The sequence below is a fragment of the Mercenaria mercenaria genome, chromosome 3, assembly GCF_021730395.1.
Source record: "Mercenaria mercenaria strain notata chromosome 3, MADL_Memer_1, whole genome shotgun sequence".
In the NCBI taxonomy this organism is placed as follows: Eukaryota; Metazoa; Mollusca; class Bivalvia; order Venerida; family Veneridae; genus Mercenaria; species Mercenaria mercenaria.
The window spans coordinates 85,850,033-85,870,321 of record NC_069363.1 but is presented as its reverse complement, the minus strand read 5'-3'; the positions used below and the strand labels follow the sequence as shown (position 1 = coordinate 85,870,321).

At 34.9% G+C, this 20,289-nt stretch overlaps 1 protein-coding gene across 15 annotated transcripts in view; it reads right to left on the bottom strand.

Moving 5' to 3' along the window:
- The window catches only part of LOC123524192 (band 4.1-like protein 1), a 239,220-nt gene that overhangs the window by 10,288 nt on the left and 208,643 nt on the right, over window positions 1-20,289 (bottom strand). For 9 of the 15 annotated variants that reach the window (XM_053539112.1, XM_053539111.1, XM_053539113.1 and 6 more), the window contains 13 exons: window positions 18,773-18,952; window positions 18,133-18,220; window positions 16,591-16,743; window positions 14,932-15,029; window positions 13,863-14,050; window positions 13,262-13,434; window positions 12,363-12,542; window positions 11,873-11,932; window positions 10,600-10,734; window positions 6,566-6,640; window positions 5,267-5,491; window positions 3,143-3,301; window positions 2,397-2,558 (listed from right to left, as the gene is read on the bottom strand). In XM_053539112.1, coding sequence (XP_053395087.1) covers window positions 2,397-2,558; window positions 3,143-3,301; window positions 5,267-5,491; window positions 6,566-6,640; window positions 10,600-10,734; window positions 11,873-11,932; window positions 12,363-12,542; window positions 13,262-13,434; window positions 13,863-14,050; window positions 14,932-15,029; window positions 16,591-16,743; window positions 18,133-18,220; window positions 18,773-18,952 — 1,876 coding nt within the window. The remainder of the gene's footprint in view (window positions 1-2,396; window positions 2,559-3,142; window positions 3,302-5,266; window positions 5,492-6,565; window positions 6,641-10,599; window positions 10,735-11,872; window positions 11,933-12,362; window positions 12,543-13,261; window positions 13,435-13,862; window positions 14,051-14,931; window positions 15,030-16,590; window positions 16,744-18,132; window positions 18,221-18,772; window positions 18,953-20,289) is intronic. The other 6 variants (XM_053539116.1, XM_053539114.1, XM_053539115.1 and 3 more) reach the window with 6 other exon arrangements.

The window sequence follows — 20,289 nt, the reverse complement described above, 5'->3', positions numbered from 1 at the left end:
CCACTATGTTGGTTTTCTCATGGCGTGGCTCATATTTGTAAACTAGCCACTTCTAGGAAAGTCCAGTAGTTTATTTATACATTCCATACCTTTGGAAACCTGTTTTGCAGTTTGTATGCCTCAAAGTCTATTCGATCCTTTAAACAAATAGCAATAATACATGTATCAATTCAGAAGCTCAACTCTTCCAAAAAAAAAAAAAAAAATAAGCACTTTATCAAGAAACACATTTCAAATGTTCCTTGATTCTGTACTTTCCATATGGTAATGACAACTTCCAAACATTAGTTTTAAGCAAAGGATAAAAGGCCTACAGACATATGAAATAACAACATAAAATTGTCCGGGAAAAAGTTTGTCCATAATGCTAAGCAACTGGAAACAAGATTCGAAGTCTGTGCTCAACCTAATTAATATTCACTTCGTCAGATTTTAAAAGAATTAAGCAAAACTAAACTGCCGCCTTTTGACAGACTAAATAATACCCCTGCAACACTGCCTATCTGTTTGAAACAAAGACCAATTTTAAATCAACTAGAGCTATCACTAAAGGTGATGAATGTACCCCCCGCATGCACTGACACAGTACACTGCAATTTGACACACACAAGATTGCATAATTATGTGGACTGTATGTATATAGACTGTATGTATACAGTATAGTAACAAAAAACAAAGTCCCATAACTATGCAGAATATTTATCTAAAAGAATGTAACATGCACCATGCACAGCTAGGGTTGGTACTGATCACTTGTGTGAAGTTTCATTAAATTGTGTGTAAGGGTTTGGTAGATTAGGCACGCACAAGATTGCATATGCAGACTGTATGTACATAGTATGTTAACAAGAAACAAAGTCCCATAACTCTGCAATTTTTGTCGCTGAAAGAACCTAACATGCCCCATGCACAACTACTGTTGTTACTGATCACTTGTGTGAAGTTTCATTAAATTGTGTCAAGGGGTATGAGGAGAGATGGTGCGCACAAGATTGTGTCTATGTATATAGTATAGTAACAAAAAAACAAAGTCCCATAACTCTGCAAATTTTCTTTCTGAAAGAACCTAACATGCCCCATGCACAAGTACTGTTGTTACTGATCACTTGTGTGAAGTTTCATTAAATTGTGTCAAGGGGATGAGGAGAGATGGTGCGCACAAGATTGTGTCTATGTATATAGTATAGTAACAAAAAAAACAAAGTCCCATAACTCTGCAAATTTTTTTTCTAAAAGAACCTAACATGCCCCATGCACAACTACTGTTGGTACTGATCACTTGTGTGAAGTTTCATTAAATTCTGTCAAGGGGATAAGGAGAGATGGTGCGCACAAGATTGCGTCTACGGACAGACGGCCAGAGGGACAGACAGACAACCTGAAACCAGTATACCCCCCCTTACAACTTTGTTGTCGGGGGGTACAATAAGAGGTCATAACTCCACCAAAACTTGGTGGACTGTAACCAATATCGACCCTGACCTGTACTTTATCATTATATACCTGTATATAAAGATGGATTTCAATTCAAGTACCCTTTCAAAACTTATAACACAGACATTTTGCGGAATTTTAAGTGAAAAGGGGACATAACTCTGGCAAAAAGAAGTGAATCAAAATGAAAATCATCTTCGACCTCAATCTTATGATAACATACCAGTGTACCAAAACTGAGTTCAATCCACCCATCCTTTCAACAGTCATCACAGGTGCACAGACGGACATGTGGATGGGCAGATGCACCAACATGGTGACTCCTGATACCGTGTTCACAAAACATTTTCAGTCTTTGCTGAGTATGATAATAAAACTTTATTTATCATTTATATGTAAATAGCATGTTTAAAACTAAATTTTAAGTTAATAACTATTTTCAAGTACTAATTCAGTACTGATGGTCAGTCTCTGTCAAAATTTAACCTTGAAGTTTAAGTAAAATTGATATTAAATTTTCAAACTCAAACTCGGCCGAGACCGAAAAATGTTTTGTGAACACGGGGCCAGTATACTCCCTCTGAAACTTCATTTACAGAGGTATAGAAGGACAGTTACATTGATAGAAATATGCTAGCAGCAACAGCAGCAACAAAATTGGGAGAAACTAGCATCACATCTGGCAGGGAATAATAAATACGTTTAACACAGCAGCAGTATAAAATAAAAGAAAATTACAGTATTACTTCTCTCTGGGCCACTAAAACCTTTAAGTCACAAATTTTTTAAATGCACTCTCTGGTTTGTCATAATTCCGTCTAGGTTAAACAAAAAATCTTTTTCAATGAAACACCTATATTTTCTTTCATATATAAATTTGTTTGAAAGAGTAAGTAAAAATCCATAACAAGAACACTATGAAAGGCAAGTTTATAACCCGAACTGAATTGAAGACAACTTACAAGGCCCTGCACATATTCATTAAACCACTGTTCTCTCAGGTCCTCATCTCCAACTGCCTGGAATCTGGGATCTCTGTCAATCTCCTGACGTGACTCCGGCCATGTAGACTGGCTGTGAATTGATGGTGTTTCTCGTAGTAAACGCATGAAGTCTGATTTCAACTGCAAAAGAACAGATTCTTGATAAAGCCAACTTTAAAGGTTTTAGTCATCGAAACTATTATCAAAATATGTCATTTAAATCATGGAAGCAACTTTAAGGTTCATTCATCGAAATGATACAATTAGTCAATTTAAAATCGTATGGCATTTTCTTACACTAGAACTATAGTAAGAAATAATTTTGTTGGATTTAACATCACACTGACACATAGGTCATATGGCGACTTTCCAGCTTTGATGGTAGAGGAAGACTCCAGGTGCCCCTCCATACATCATTTCATCATGAGAGGGCCCCTAGGTAGAACCACCGGGTAAGTAATGAAGTGCCAGTATGTAGATAAAACCCCAAAGACCGTTATATCTACAGTCGACAGCTCTCCCTATTAATAACATTAAATTTTACCGTCAAATTAGAAAGATGCAAGCAGAAGTGAACATTATGCAGCATTATCTCCAAAACTTGAACCAGCTGGGCAGCAGAATTTCCTAGCAACAGTTATACAGCGTTATTTTCATATCGCCAAAAATGTGACGCAAACAACAACCAATCAACAGTTATATGTTGTCAATGAACCAAGACTTACCATATCATCTACATATTCTTTGAACCATTGTTTTCTGGCGTCTTTATCGACAGCTTTGTACCGGGGATCGTCCTTAATCAGGTGCTCTACGTCTTCTAAACGTGATCTACTAGTAATGTCCGGAGTGTCCCTTAGTAACTGCATATAGTCTTCTTTTAACTGTAAAAGCAAATTTGAAATTTACCGACGGCAAATAAGAATGGATCGAAGCAAAGCCTGTTTTACTCGTTATAATAGTACAGATGAAATGCAGTATCACATACTCTGATTCTATAGGACTAAAAGACTTAAACATTATGAAAATAGCGATAAAATAGGTACTTTATTAAAAAATATATATATATATATCTAAGAAGCTCACTGAATACATATCTGAAACTAACTCAGCTTTTTATACAAAAAAATATCCAATTAACCTATGTGAAAATGGGTATTTGGAAAAAAAATATCTGTAGATATGTATATCTCATAGTTTCATGAATCGATAAGGTTTCAGAAAAATAATTCCCCATGATCCTAAGATTCATTCAGATTTAAGTTCGTATCAAAACTAGATTTATGACTTTAAGAGAGCAGAAAATGATGTAGATAAATTACAACAACATTATGGTAATCCATGCTATTACAACTCTTAGCTTAAAAAATTCTCTTGTTTTATAACTTAACACATGGAATGAAATAAAAGTCTCTTCTTCATGCAGGTTTTTCAGGGTGACTTTTTTAAACAGGTACATATGAGCCGCACCACGAGAAAACCAACATAGTGCATGTGCGACCAGCATGGATCCAGACCAGCCTACACATCCGCGCAGTCTGGTAAGGATCCATGCTGTTCGCTTTCAAAGCCTACTGCAATTAGAGAAACTGTTAGCAAACAGCATGGATCCTGACCAGCTGCATGGATGCACAGGCTGGTCTGGATCCATGCTGGTCGCAAATGCACTATGTTGTTTTCTCATAGCGTGTCTCATACCAAAAGTATACTATAATCTTTGCTGTTCTGCTGTATTACAGACAATACTATATGTTTCAAAATGATCAAGGATACAAATACATTTTTTATTTCACAGTGATAATACAAATATTATAATACAAAGTGCTGTAACAAACCATGCCTAAAACATAACAACACAATATAAATATACAGAATTTAGGGTAATAATGTTGCTGTTAGAAAATATTAATTCTACAACATCTTGTATACTTTGAAATCATTTTTTTCCCTGTATGTAATGATCAGCAACTTCATGGATTTCAATTAAATGCATTTTTTTTTTCCATCTGGATTCTTCGATTGGCATTTACATAAAATCCATGAAAATTAGCATGCCACATATATAAATGTTTTCAAAGTATAGAATCTAGTTTTCTGAAATGCAAAAACAAAGACAATCTAAATTCATATATATCTCTCATATCAAACAAATAAAAAATCTCCATCACTATACAACCTGAAAGGGAATCTAAGTACAGTTAGTTTTGATTGTTAAAATACTCTATGAAAATCTGTGTCAGCACAAAATACCAATTTTCATCTAAAAAATTAAGTGGATAATTTATATTAATTTCTACAATTTTGCCAACTTCCCTTCCTCGTAAATTTCTCAATATTTAGTTCAAAATCTAAATTACACGAACTATTTTATGCTCACACAAGTATCACTGACAACATAAACATAATGCAACATTCCTGTAAAATTTTCAAAATGAGCCGCACCGTGAAAAAACTAACATAGTGCATTTGCGACCAGCATGGATCCGGACCAGCCATCCGCGTAGTCTGGTCAGGATCCATGCTATTCACTTTCAAAGCCAATGCAAATAGGGAAATTGTTAGTGAACAGCATGGTTCATGACCAGACTGCACGGATGCGCAGGCTGGTCCGGATCCAAGCTGGTCGCAAATGCACTACGTTGGTTTTCTCATGGTCGGCTCAAATAAACTCAAGATACAGTGGATTTTGGAATCAAGCATTTTCTTCATATTAAAAGGCATTCTCAGAGAAAGTTTTCTTTTTCTCCCAAAAATTTGGACGTTTTCTACAATACAACAGAAAAACCAAACAATATTTGTCCAAAAAAAAACAAAATTCATTTCATTCAAGGGACGCATTCCACAAGAACCTGATCTTCTGTCAGAGATTCTGCCACCTGATCATCTCCCTTTGTTTCCACTATGACAGCAGAGTGATCTGCCCCTGAAGAAGACTGTTTCTCTAAATCTGATACAGTTTTAGACTGGTAGTCTGTTTCATACTCCTGAGTTTCTGGGTCTAGATCATCTATGTTCACTTCTTCCACTTCTATCCGAGGTAGGTCCAAAATATTATCAACGTTTTTCGATTGTTCCTATGGCAAAGAAAGGCAAGCAGAAAAATATTGGGTGTTACATATTTTTTCTTCACTACCTTAGCGACATTCTGGAGACAAAAATGCAATAATTTAATCTCATAAAATGTAAACACAAATTTGAATTATTAAGTTGAGGGTCATCTCTGTTCAATTCATTTACAATATTAAATGCTTGAGTCATTGACTGCATTAAAACACAAAACATTTTAACAGTACCTTTTTGTCTAAATTTTTTTAAATGAATTCAAGTATGCACAGCCCAGGCTTAACATTGAATTATAAACATAAAGAATCCTGTGGATTTACTTAACATTAATTGTAATGTCCTAATCATGCTACAGAATTCCTGCAGGATTGCATTCACAGTAGACCAGGAGTGATACCACATGCAGAACAGATTTTGATGTACACAGTTCTGACAAGTGACATAGATAATACTTCCAATGATCTGACATTGAACAAATGTTAGACTATACCTAAAACTTTACAATGAATAAGTACTTATTAGAAATATATTCTGTCTAAGCTTTCTAGACCTTCATTTCTTTTCATCTACAAGCCTAGCATAGTATATGAATGGTCACTATGCTCCATGCCTTAAATTACAAACATCTAATGAAAGGACAAATGAGCCGTGCCGTGGGAAAACCAACATAGTGGGTGTGCGACCAGCATGGATCCAGACCAGCCTGCGCATCCGCGCAGTCTGGTCAGGCTCCATGCTATTCGCTTTTAAAGCCTATTGGAATTGGAGAAACTGTTAGCGAACAGCATGGATCCTGACCAGACTGCGCGGATGCGCAGGCTGGTCTGGATCCATGCTGGTCGCACACCCACTATGTTGGTTTTCCCATGGCACGGCTCAAATCCTGTTTTATGGCACAAAAATGTAACACTGAATCCAACTGGACAATCAATGACATTCTGAATAATGTAACAATGATTCTGACTGGACAATCTGACTCATGCCTGTAAGTGATAAACAAGATGAATGAACTATTATCCATGCCTAAAAATAACAAACAAGATGATTGGTTAAATTTAAAACCGTGCCTAGATGCAAGAGTCAACCTGATTGGCTGCAGCTCTTTTCTCCATCATTTCCTGCATACCAGGCAATGCCCAGGTTGGAACAGGTTTAGGTTTCTGAAATACAATTTACAACTTGGAATATGAAAAAAAAAATCCTCTCCTATCTACAGCCAGAATCAGCTTCTATTCTCTAACCACAGAAAGTAAATATAATTGTTCTCCGAAAGCCTAGTCGCATTTTAACGTTGCAAACATATGAAATGCTTTACCTTTTAAAAACATTTGATCAACTAATTGGTAAATCAGAATTTTCATTTTACAAATTGATTTACTATGTACCACAACTAAATTTTTTACCTGTCAAAAAATTGAGTGATCTTACTTAGTTTAATCTAGAGCTATACTAACATAAGTTAAGCCAAAAGGTGACATTTCCTCCTCCTGTTGGTGGAGGAATACAACAGGTGCCCATCCAGGCATTATTCAAGACATGGGAAGGCACCATTGTAGAACAATTGACCTTTTGCAAGCTAGCTGAATGGCATCTTGACATATATTTTACACCTCAAGTGAGGTTTCAAACCATCAATGGTGAAAATCAAGTGATACAAAGTCAGAGACATTAACCACTCGGCCGTGCAGGTCCCAAGAACTTGAGCGAAACATCAAACTGTAAATTTCTACTTCCAAAACTAGCCAACTTTATAACTCCCAAAAATTAAACAGTCTAGTAACAGAAGTGACTTCGTACTACAGAATACAGTATACCATAATCATTATATATAATTATTATTCATTAATCAATAAATTTATTAAGAATTAAATAATGCTGAGGTGTTCCCCACATCCAGTGAAACTATCTGAAGGTATGTCACAAACTCTGGGATATAAAGCAGGTCATAGCTTAACTTTAACATGAAAAAACTCTGCAAGCTAAACTGCAAGAGAAGCAAATCGAATATCAAAAATCATGCTTTTGTCAAACATTTTGAAAAAGAACTATTATTTTGCAAATGTAAAATAATAAATGTTCAAAACTAAATCTGTGTAGCAAGTGAAAACAGAACTTTTTTTCAAATTTTTGAAAATTTTCTAACAAAATACTACAAACAGGATGAAAAATTTTAAACATACGCTTCAATTTTTCTATCATAGAATAATGGAAGGCAGCATCAATTCTTTTTTAAACAAGAGGACCATGATGGTCCTGAATCGCTCACCTCTTCCCACATGACCCAGTTTTGAGTATGACGTCGTTTTTTTCTATTATTTGACACAGTGACCTAGTTTTTGAGCTCATGTGACCCAGTTTTGAACTTGACCTAGATATTATCAAGATAAAAATTCTGACCAATTTTCATGAAGATCCATTGAAATATACGGTCTCTAGAGAGGTCAAAAGATTTTAATAATTTTAGACCTACTGACCAATTTTTTGACCGCAGTTGACCCAGTTTCAAACTTGACCTAGATATCATCAAGATGAACATTCAGACCAACTTTCATACAGATCCCATGAAAAGTATGGCCTCTAGAGAGGTCACAAGGTTTTTTTATTATTTGACCTACTGACCTAGTTTTTTAAGGCACGTGACCCAGTTTCAAACTTGACCTAGATATCATCAAGGTGAACATTCTGACCAATTCTTATGGAGACCCATTCACAAGTATGGTCTCTAGAGAGGTCACAAGTTTTTTCTATTTTTAGACCTAATGACCTAGTTTTTGACCGCACATGATCCTGTTTCGAACTTGACCTAGATATCATCAAGATGAACATTCAGACCAATTTTCATACAGATCCCATGAAAAATATGGCCTTTAGAGAGGTCACAAGGTTTTTCTATTATTTGACCTACTGACCTAGTTTTTGATGGCACGTGACCCACTTTCAAACTTGACCTAGATATCATCAAGATGAACATTCAGACCAATTTTCATACAGATCCCATGAAAAATATGGCCTTTAGAGAGGTCACAAGGTTTTTCTATTATTTGACCTACTGACCTAGTTTTTGACCGCACGTGACCCACTTTCGAACTTGACCTAGATATCATCAAGGTGAACATTCTGACCAATTTTCATGAAGATCTCATGAAATATATGGCCTCTAGAGAGGTCACAAGGTTTTTCTATTTTTAGACCTACTGACCTAGTTTTTGACCGCACATGACCCAGTTTCGAACTTGACCTAGATATCATCAAGATGAACATTCAGACCAACTTTCATACAGATCCCATGAAAAATATGGCCTCTAGGGAGGTCACAAGGTTTTTCTATTATTTGACCTACTGACCTAATTTTTGATGGCACGTGACCCAGTTTCGAACTTTACCTAGATATTATCAAGGTGAATGTTCTGACCAATTTTCATGAAGATCTTGTGAAATATATGGCCTCTAGAGAGGTCACAAGGTTTTTCTATTTTTAGACCTACTGACCTAGTTTTTGATGGCATGTGACCCAGTTTCAAACTTGACCTAGATATCATCAAGGTGAACATTCTGACCAAGTTTCATGAAGATCTTGTGAAATATATGGCCTCTAGAGAGGTCACAAGGTTTTTCTATTTTTAGACCTACTGACCTAGTTTTTGATGGCACGTGACCCAGTTTCGAACTTGACCTAGATATCATCAAGATGAACATTCTGACCAACTTTCATAAAGATCCCATGAAAAATGTGACCTCTAGAGTGGTCACAAGCTAAAGTTTACGGACGGACGGACGCACGCACGCACGCACGCACGCACGGACGGACGGACGACGGTCGACGGACACCGCACGATCACAAAAGCTCACCTTGTCACTTTGTGACAGGTGAGCTAATAAAAATACAAATGAGACAATGTTTCTTTACAAAGATCATCTCAAGCAAGTTATAGCCATAGAAACTATTTCTACTGAACTGTCAAAAACATAGACCTGAAAACATAAATCACTATGTTTCATTTTACCAAAAGGTGGTCTTCATGAAGATTTGACTAAAGTTTCAAAAGTTTATCAGTTTAATACGTCTATTACACCTATGACAGGTACGAACAGTTATAAATAAAACTGATGCAGCCTTAGCTTAGCCATGCTTTATAAAATGCAGGAACTGTCAAGCACTTTGAATGTGCAAAACATTCTAAGCTGCAAAGGCAAAGATAAGTATGTCAAATATATAAATAACCAGAGTGTTCTCAATAGAATGACCTAGTTCATAGACAAATAAGCACTATAGTGCACAGTATGGTACGGAATGCTAATAATCAATGGGTTAAGCAAAGCTTGTTTTCATCTTTTTTACCTATAAGATGTTTCTATAGAAACTCTAAAACAATTCTAGCTGAAGATATTTTGAAAAATAGAGTCTTTACACGCTGGGTTTCGAGAGGACACAAGCTAGGAAAACCACAACACCGGCAGGTACTTAAAGAAGACATAAAAGATAAACCCCAAGTTGCCAGTCAAGTCACTTCCTATTGTTCATATTGTTCAATTTTCCTTTCCAAAGTATTTAGTTTTCTGCTTGAGAACACTACGTGATATGGTAGTAAATTAACTATAAATGGAATATAGTTTTGTTATTAATACTGCTAATCCCACACTACAAGAATTTATTTTCTAGCATCCAATATGGACAGTTGATTTTCTTTTCCTTTTTATTATGGAGATGCAAAACTGATATCAACTCATTACATAAAACAGCACCTTGCTCAGTGCAAAAAACACTTTAAAGCAAAAGGAATAATACAAAATATATAGATTTTCATAAATTCTTGCAGTTAACATTTAGGCTCCCTTACTTCGAAACAATTACATTAGCCCCATTTTGAAAAAAAGCCAATACATTTCACATTTATTGTATCCCACCAACAAAATATATACTTTCTAAACCTCTAAACATTTTTGCTTTACCAACATAAAGGCTGAACGAAAAACTGTCGAAACTGGTAGAATGAAAGAAAACTGGACAACAGCTTTTTGTTCTGCCCTCGCTATGCATGGGTGCCCCTTTTTTAACTCAACAGTTTACAGTAGATATTGTAAGCAAGCAAATAAAGGGTTTGAAACTAATTTGAAAAACCTGTTCTTTCTCAGCGTCCGCTTTAGATTTGGCATCTTTTTCAGACTTATCTTTATCAGATTTGCTGCCTCTCTGAGAACGACGGAGAAGGCCAAACAGACCTCCGCTACTTTTCTCATGTTTGTCCTTCTCTTTCTAAATGAATTAGCGCAAAATTTATATAAGTTAATAAGTATGAAACTACACCTTTTATACTCCACTTGCTATTGTTGTGGTTAAAATACATTCTTCACTCTAATATCAATAGCATCTATGTTACATAAATGTTCCCATACAAGGACATTCTTTCAATACAATGTATTGTAAAATCATTTCATTTTGTGGGCATACAATTTCATGGTTTCAAAATTGCTACATCATGGTGATATGAAATTAATTCTTGAAGATAAAATGATTGGGAAGTTTGCTTTGTTTTTTGTCTGGGATTTAATTTTGTGAATTGATTAAAACCATGAAATCCATGAAAATTAGTCACCCACAAATATTAATAATTTCACAGAATACAATAAAACCAGAATACAGTGTTTTTCTTGAGGAGACAGAAAACCAGACTTTTCCTTTAAAATTTAACAACCTATACAGTTTTCTGTAACTTTTATTTCTGTCATTCCCCCATCCCTTAGTCTCAAGTCAGCTGCACTGTATCCTAACTAGACTGATTTATACAAATATCATCTGTTCTTAACAAATCGTTAAATGAAAATCTCACCTTATCAACCAGTCTTTTGTATAGAACATCAATCAATGTGCGTAAAAAAGGCCAAAATTTCAGCTCGGTACTACAACGGGATAGCATCTCAATGATTATAAATTCACTGCCTCATTTTAAGAAGAGTACCCGGTATATATGCAAAATTTTCCTTTCTCAAAATGTTCATCTGACACTGCACATTTATACTTTATATATTTTAAATAGAGTAATCTTTGTCTTAATTACATTTCACAAACGGATAAAGAGCAGACATGTCGTAGAAAAGGACAGTGGACTCTGACTAGAGATTTGTTTGTGAACATTCCCAAACAAAACAACTGTAAGTAATACTCTAGGTAGAGTAAATGTTCCTTGCATAAAAACTAACAACATAAATTTGTATCTTTCAACTTTACCATGATCTAACATGCACTATTTCATTAATTCTAACATCTAGCTACTTGTACCCACTATAAACCTGTAAACTGAGAAAATTTGCCCACATTTCCTACAAAGGGAAAGAACTCTTTAAGTGTTACAAGAGGACATATGACAACATATGCAAGAGTTGTGGTTACTTACTTGTTCTAGAACGGCAGGATCCGGCTGTACATCATCTATTGAAGTTTCTTGAGCTTTGCCCTGAAAAAAAAACCCAAAGACTGATAGATGTAAAAACAATTCACCATCAAAAGATTGGCCAGTTTATACAAGTTAACGGTTATAATCGTTAAAATGGGTCATCATTCTTTTTTTTGTAATGACTGATGGAAGTGCATCTCCTCTAAAGAAGAGTCTAGATCAATTATTTTTAGCATCAGAAACTTAATGAGCTTTCGTAAGCTTTGTATTGTTTTGTAACAGTCTTACAGTTATGCAACATTCGGTCTTAAGTTCAGCCATCAATGTGCTTTGATTCCTTGACAGTTGTAAATTGTTTCTTGAAAGTTTGTAACTTCAACCTTAGAATCTCTCTTGTTATTTTAAGCCCAAATATGTAAATGTAACTCATCTTTATCAGGAATTTTACTTTACTCAGATTATTTCTCTAGTTCTCTCAAACTCAATGTACCTTCTTTTTATCTTTTTCTAATTTTTCTAATCGTTTTCTCTCTTTTTCCTCTTCTTTCCTCCTTCTTTCTTCTTCTTTCTTCCTCTTTTTCTCTTCTTCTTTATCCTTCTTACTTTTCTTACCACCATCAGACAAGGCTGAAGTATCTGCACTATAGCCAGGTGGTCCCTCTGTTCCAGGCTACAAATGGACAAAATAAATCATCAACATCTTAGAAGTTGGTGTACTACTTCAAAATAGTGTGTGTCTACATATATTGAAAGCTGCAGTGGTTCTCATTACAGCTGACATCTTTACTACCTTTGGGGGTGGGGGGCAGTGCAAGAAACAGTAGATGTTACAATTCAAGTAACTTCCCCAGTGCTGTTCATGCCTGGTATAAAGCACCTATAGACATGACACAAATCTGGGGGAAAAAAGAGTGATCTTCAATTAAGGAGTTGAGGAATAAACCAAAAATCCCTTGTATTCCAGCATATAATCAATGGCTTAAAGACCCACTCAAATATTGCTTTGATATAACCTTGTTAATTATATGAGCACACACCATTTATCCTTTTCAATAATATGCTCCTGCCAATTAAACTTGACTACCTGTTTTCATTTGCTTGTAATGGCCTAGTATAACATTATTTCAATATTAGCAGTTGATCAGATTTTAAATTATAACCTTTTTCCTAAATACATTTCCATTTTGCTACTAGATCTCCCCAAGAAGATTGACTACTGCCTGCTATAACCATCTTTTACACACAAAAAAGCTAACATCCAGATCAGGAAAGTCAGCGAGGGGTGATACTCTAACCATTTCAGTCTAAGCAACCAAGAATGTTGCGGTCATGCCACCACTGCAACTCAACAACATATATATCTATGTATAAACTGTAAAAAATACAAACCTCATCCCCTGGATGATGATCTAACCTATCGGACGCATCTTCCCCGTTTGGTCGTTTCTGTACCTTGCTATATAAATCTTCAGCATTACGGTCTCTTTCCAACGTAGCATCTGGATCACCATGTTTATTACCATGTAAGTCATTCTCATCGTATGGCATCTTTTTCATTGCACCTGAAAAGTATGTTAATTTTTATACAAGAACATGTTAAATAAAACCTGTAAGAAGATCATTCAGAACCACTGAATGCAACCAAGCAGAACAATAGCAGACTCGGTTTGATTCAGTCCGTAAGTGAGAGGTAATGAAATGTGCAACACTCCTTATGTCTCCTAGCACCAGCTTAAACCCAATTCTATTACACAGATATTGAAAGGATTCCTCGATCCGACAGGACCAGAAAATATACTCAGAACTGGGGTTCAGACAAAAACCAAAAGCCTGAAAATCTACATTCCAAAGTCTGAAATCTCTATTTTCAATAGAGTTATATAGGGAAATTACGGTTGTCAAAACCCTGAAATCATGACCAGTCCTGAAACATCCCAGGCCTGTTTTAAAACTTTGTTTATCCTTTCTATATATAACACTGTTCACTCACTGTCATCTAAGTGTTTGTGCTTATCATGCAATGACCTTCGTTCAGCAGTACGTGCAATGTGTGGTTCTTCACGATCAGTCATTTCTGCTGCCTTCTTCGCCTGAACTGCCGTTCTTCCAGAATAGCGGAAACGAGTATTGAATCGTGGGAACAGTGTATCTGAACTTGGTGGATCGGCTGTCTTCAATCTGCAAAAATAGTACCAACTTTGTACTGATAATCACACAAGGTAAGAATGATGATAATACAAAAATGTAACAGTTTATCAATGCAAAAGGGCTTGCTGCAAGCTGAGAAATACATTTATTCTGATTTCATGAAGAATTCTGAAATATATTCATGAAATTATGACCTTCCATATTGTCACATTAACCGAACAGTTTTACATTCAAAACATCTGGATTCATTTACCAAACAAAATAACAAACCAAACATAATAGCTTAAAAACTATATAGATGGAAAAACAGTAATACTTATTACATAACCATTATGACATTCATTAACAGATAATTAATGAACGCAAATAACATTTCTTGCAAAAGAATTTCAACTGCACGAAAATGACATCGCTTTCTGCACAGGTAATAATTTCAACTTTTTTTGTAACTTTTATCTATCAACAAGATACTATATAATCGTGTAATTTCATAGGCCTAAACTTTCATGGTACTGGCTAAAATGCCATTTGCTAGGTATATAAATTTGTGGGGTTTACCTATTGTAGGTGAAAATAAATGGGAGTTGTATCTTTTCATTACGATATAAATCTGTAGATTGATTCAACCATGAAATCTCCGAAAATTTGATTTCCCCACAAATACAAACAATTTTACAGAAAATTATTATAAATGTTATTAATATATCTGACAAAAAATTATTAAATAATTCTGTTTATGGAAGCAATCTGGAAGACCTCCATTAAAGACATTTAACATGTTAATAACATTCGAATTCACAATACTTAAGTAAAAAGATTCTACATAAAGTGACCATAACCGGCTCACAGAGATCTTGTGCTCAAAGATTCGTAAAACTTGGTAGAATAGAGATTTTGGTATGCAAGCTCACCTGAAGAAAGCATGGTGCTCCACGCAAGTTTTCCACAACCTCTTTGCCAACTTATGGGTGTCACATCGAAAACTGATCGTTCTTTCATGTGGCTCAAACTGTAGAAAAAATAGTAAAGATTTTTGTTTCCTGATTTTAACCCTTATCATGCTAAAACACAACTGATTTTGACTTTGTGATCATGATCTGCACTGTTCGCTATTCAGTCAGTATTTTTTTTGGTATGCACCCCTTTTTAACAGTTAATGGTACTGTCCAAATTTAAAGATGGACAAGTTCATAGTAGAAATCTAGCAGGGTAAAGGTTGAGACCAGTCTAACATCTGGTAATACTGCTTCCCTACTCACTTTAGTACTGAATCAATATTTTTATTTGTAAGTAGCATTTACAGTAAGCTTCCATCTCTCTGAAACAATACATTATATATGTACAATTTCTATCATACAGAAATGCACCCTCTTGTGTTTATAAGGCTAGACTCTAATAAACCCTTCAGCAGATAGTATAAATTACTTATGACTACTCCTAAATCCTTCAAATAACAAATATTTTCATCTATTTCAAGAAACCCTTCATCAAAACAAGACCAAAATGTTTCAAAAAGACAGGCTGTAATTGTGGCAAACCTAAGTTTTTTCCACACATATAGAAGTTTGAACTGCAGAAATATTTGACAATGCATGGATAATTCTGCATTTTCAGCATCACATAATTACGTCAAATGCAAGGTCAGACATTGCAACAATCAATTTATATGGATACTAGATAATGAATGCTAGAAAGATACTTATGACATACTGTCATGCACATCACTTATATAAAGTTGCCAAAATGCTAAAAAGTTTGTTGGAAAAGCACTTCATCTAAGTAAATGTATGCATATTAATGGTAGTTTTTCTTTGACCTACACTCTTAACCTGTAAGTATACCATCTCTACACAGACATTCTAAATTATCTTTGCGAACTGGCTGCTATTTTCAATCATTTATGGAAAGTATATATGCATACTTATTCTACATCAGTCTTATCTTAGAATTCCAACACATCATTACTAGTAATAAACTGATATCCACAACAGATGCTGAAATGCAACAGGTCTATTTTGTATGAGATTTCTTGCTTTAAACTCACCACTTCAGGACAGTGCCCTAACAATTAAATTATTGACTCAATCCTTCAAGATGGATTTTAATGTAGAACAAGTATCCATGTATTTAACTCAAATCTCTTTTATATCCAATCTCTTCAACTGACAACGCTACCATATGAGCACATGTGCACAGAGTATTAAAGCTTCAGTTCATGAGATTGTTTCGTGAATTCTATCAAGCAGGCCACACAAATTAACTTTAAAACCTCTCAAGGATAAATTTTATTGTTGAATTAGTTTCCATTATATGAACTCTAATAAACTGAATTTTTATGTTGAACGAGTTTCCTTCATGATTGTGATTCTATAAACAATCGACCACAGGAAAAGATAACTCACTTCTCCAGGATGGATTTCAATGCAGAATTAGTTACCTTTATTTATGTGCTTTTATAAACAGTAGGTCATATAAAAATACTAACCTCTCCCAGGACAGATTTCAATACAGGAAGAGTTTGCTTTTTATGTGATTTCATAAACAGCAGGCAACAAGAAAAGATAACTCACCTCTCCAGGACGGATTTTAATGTAGAATGAGTCTCTTTTATATGAGAGTTTCAGTATTTTAGGCCACACAAATCGACTGATTCTCAACCTGCCTTTGTACACCATAATACCAGTGGCACAGATACCCAGGGACAACCTTGTGTTTTCTGAATCCTGGAAAAAAACAATATGTCTGAACTTCATTAAACACCGAGACGATATTTTTGCATATATGCGGTGTGTTCCGGTTCGGCAATTTTTCAACAATTTTTCAGACAAAAAAATGACAGTGTTAACTTGTAGCATTGAGCACAATGCCAATCTTAACAGTGCTGCCTCGCTGGAATATCATGATGAAGACATGTGACATGATATCCTATAAGTCACATGATAATGACACCAGGCTGACCAGTCCTAATGCTGAGTGCCAAGCAGGGAAGCTGCTATTATCATATTTGACTTCTGTAATATGATGCAACCTGGAAATGAGCCACCGACCTGCACTCCAAGCAGGACAGGTGTCTTCCACAACAATATTTCTGACTATGCCGAGTACCTGTATTCTACATAAAGTTACAAAATATAGAGAAAACATTTAAGCTTCATTTTGGACTGAGGTTTTTACAATTTATCTTGGTTTCACACCAAAGATAAGCAAAGGACGTACTAATAATTTTACAAACTTGCATTTCTAATGACTTCAGATTTAATATATAATTGTTACTGCAAATTGTTGATACATACAATGTATATCAAAACAGATTTTATATTTATATCACTCCATCATAGGCTAAATATATTTATCAAATTCTATTCTTGCAACAATATCTCTATTTTTGTTTGGCAACCAAATGGTAAAAACTACCTCTGGGGAAAATTTTTTAAAGAGTATTATGATCATATAAATTCTAAACAACCTAATTTCTTGTGACCACCTTTAAGAAATTTTATTTAGTATCTTTTTTGGTAATGTCATAATTATAAAATAATCTTCCTTAAAGTTATATTTTCCAGTCAATCATGAGAAAAAATATGTCTAGCCAGCTTCCATTTCAAATGCTACAGTGTATTTTAAATTTCCTCAATAGATTCATAAATTAAATGGATACTAGCTCTTCCCTTTTCAAAACAATTTACATAAAATAAACATTAAATGTAAGTTGAACTTCCCTAGCCCTGTCCTTGATTACGTACAGTATAAGAAAAGGCCAGCAGTCATCAACATCATACACTTATAATGCCCAATTTTCAATTCTCTCTTATCAAATTATTACAGTCTTTCAAAAAACTTTGCTAGAACATAGTTCCAATCATAACAAAAACATTCTGCAAAATTTCTGCAGAACAAAATAATGCATTTTCAAAGTGGGTAACAGCAGCCAAATTTTTTCCTAATAAAGGTACCAGTCTATTTTCAGACTAAAACATTGATAAACAGTGAATACTCCATTCACCAGTTCCACATTAAACCTTTCCGTCTACAGTATCGGAGATGTGACAGTACATGTACATTTGTCATTAGATGAGTGATATGTACAGAGGCGTGACAGAAACCAGACATACCTTCACGTCATGCATATCCACTCCATACATGGCCAGTTTTTTAGCGTTTTCCAGGAAATAGGCTTCTGCTACTGTTGGAGTCTGTCCTCTGTAGAAAAGGGGAAAAAAAACATATCCCAATGTTATTTATGAATTGCAAAATGTAGGTCACCCAACAAACAATCAGACGTTTTTTTTCTAATAGGATTGTACTGACACAGGCAGTCTATCAAACCTAAATTTCACTCATGTACTCAACAATGACACTGTAAAGTCTAAGAAATACTAATTCAGTATCATGGTTTAAGAGTAACAATAGCTTCTAAATTATAGTTCCACTGATCGCCCATTAACTTAGCCAAAAAAATGATGACTCAGTAGAAAAGTCTGTGAGAACATTTAAAAGTTTACAGAAGTATTACTAATATTTCTGTAAACAAATATCTTTATAAATCTGTTGTGCTTAACATACCACAAAACCATATTATCAAAACTAAATGCATCTATCTTTTATCCAATATGAGGGTAAAAAAATATTTTACAATTTATCAAGTTGTGAAAAATGTTTTCTTTGATCACTGGTATAAAACAGAACAAATACACCTACTTTATATTCTATAGCTACAACACAACATGTAACTTATACGAATAGTTCATTTACCTGTGATTTTTATGAAGTTCAGCAATTTTCTCTAAAAGTTCTGCATTCTGTCCCGGAGCGAAATCAAAATCATGTAGATACTGGACCGAGTCTCCGAATTCCTTCTGGTCCCAATCGCCCAATTCTGCCTGTACTGTGTATGAACCAAGGAGTGCGTATGTAGCAAATGAACATGGAAGTCTGAAGGTAAATAAATATATAAAGATGTTAAATTTAAATGTTTTTTTGCAGATACCTACTAAGTTGAGAGGGCCCCGAGACCCACACTTGGGGTGAAAAAGCTCCAGCAGAGCATGGGGCTAAACCCTCCTACTCCTTCACTACTGCTTTTTCAAAGCGGCAGAAGTGACATTGCTTTATGATCATATTAGCCTTATAACATGTACAAGCTTACTGAAATACTTATCATTTAACCTTTTCCATCCCAATTTATAATCTGACGCTTAAATGTGTAATTAAAACACTTTTTCAACAAGCAAATTCGATGAATTGGTATCCCCCGCCGAAAGGGCTTGAGGTGAGGAATGGCAAAAACATATATCCGGCAAAAAGTTGATGTTACTAAGAAGCAAATAATTTCATTAGTCAAAATCATTTTAACAGAAAATGCTTTTTTTTGTGGGGGTGGGGGGGCAGCCGGGGTGACCGGGTGAGGGTACAAAATTTCACATGTTGGTTATAAATATTGATGGTAAATTAAAAATGAAAAAAAAAAATGCTTGGATGGGGATGCATGATTGGGGTGGTAGGCAAGACTGAATAGAGAGTGTGGTGGGGGAATGGTACAACTTTGCATGCTAATAAATATTCATGGAAGGTTTGAAAAAATAATAATAAAAAGGAAAGAATTTTTTTTTTGGGGGGGGGGGGGGGGGGAGGGGGTGTTCCGGAGCTCAATCTTAAAAACAACCAATCATAACATAGTATTCTAAGACTGGTCTTCAAATTCAAGTCTTATAATGCTGGAGCCTTAATGTCTCCTAGGAAAGGGAACCAGACTGTGACTTAAATTAATCTAAAGCAATTATCAAACTCCTCTAGAGTGAAATTTTACATTTAAATGAAACTTAATTACATGTGTACCAAATAAACAAGTATTCACCTAAACAGTTTCTGAACCTTGCTTATTTTTATGGTTTTACTTTTATTTACATACACATTCCTCAGCTTTAATTAGCCGATCTACACTTGAACTCAAGTTCAATATTAGAACTTTTCAGATGCCTATTAATGATCAGGAAAACATGTACTTTGATAGACCGCATGCAGTTCTGCAAATATCAATATTATTGTAATGTACATGAATACAACAGCTGGTTCTGTATATGCATTGACAAATGGATCAAAAACAAAACACACAGGAACTAAGCAAAAGATTAGGCCAGAATTAGTCTTTATTCTGTCGAACACAAGTATTTCTAAACCTGATAAGTGGTTCTTTAAACATGAGTAAAGCAATTTACATAAATAAAATTTATAGCTAATTAAATGATGTAAGCTTTGTACCCAGATATAAT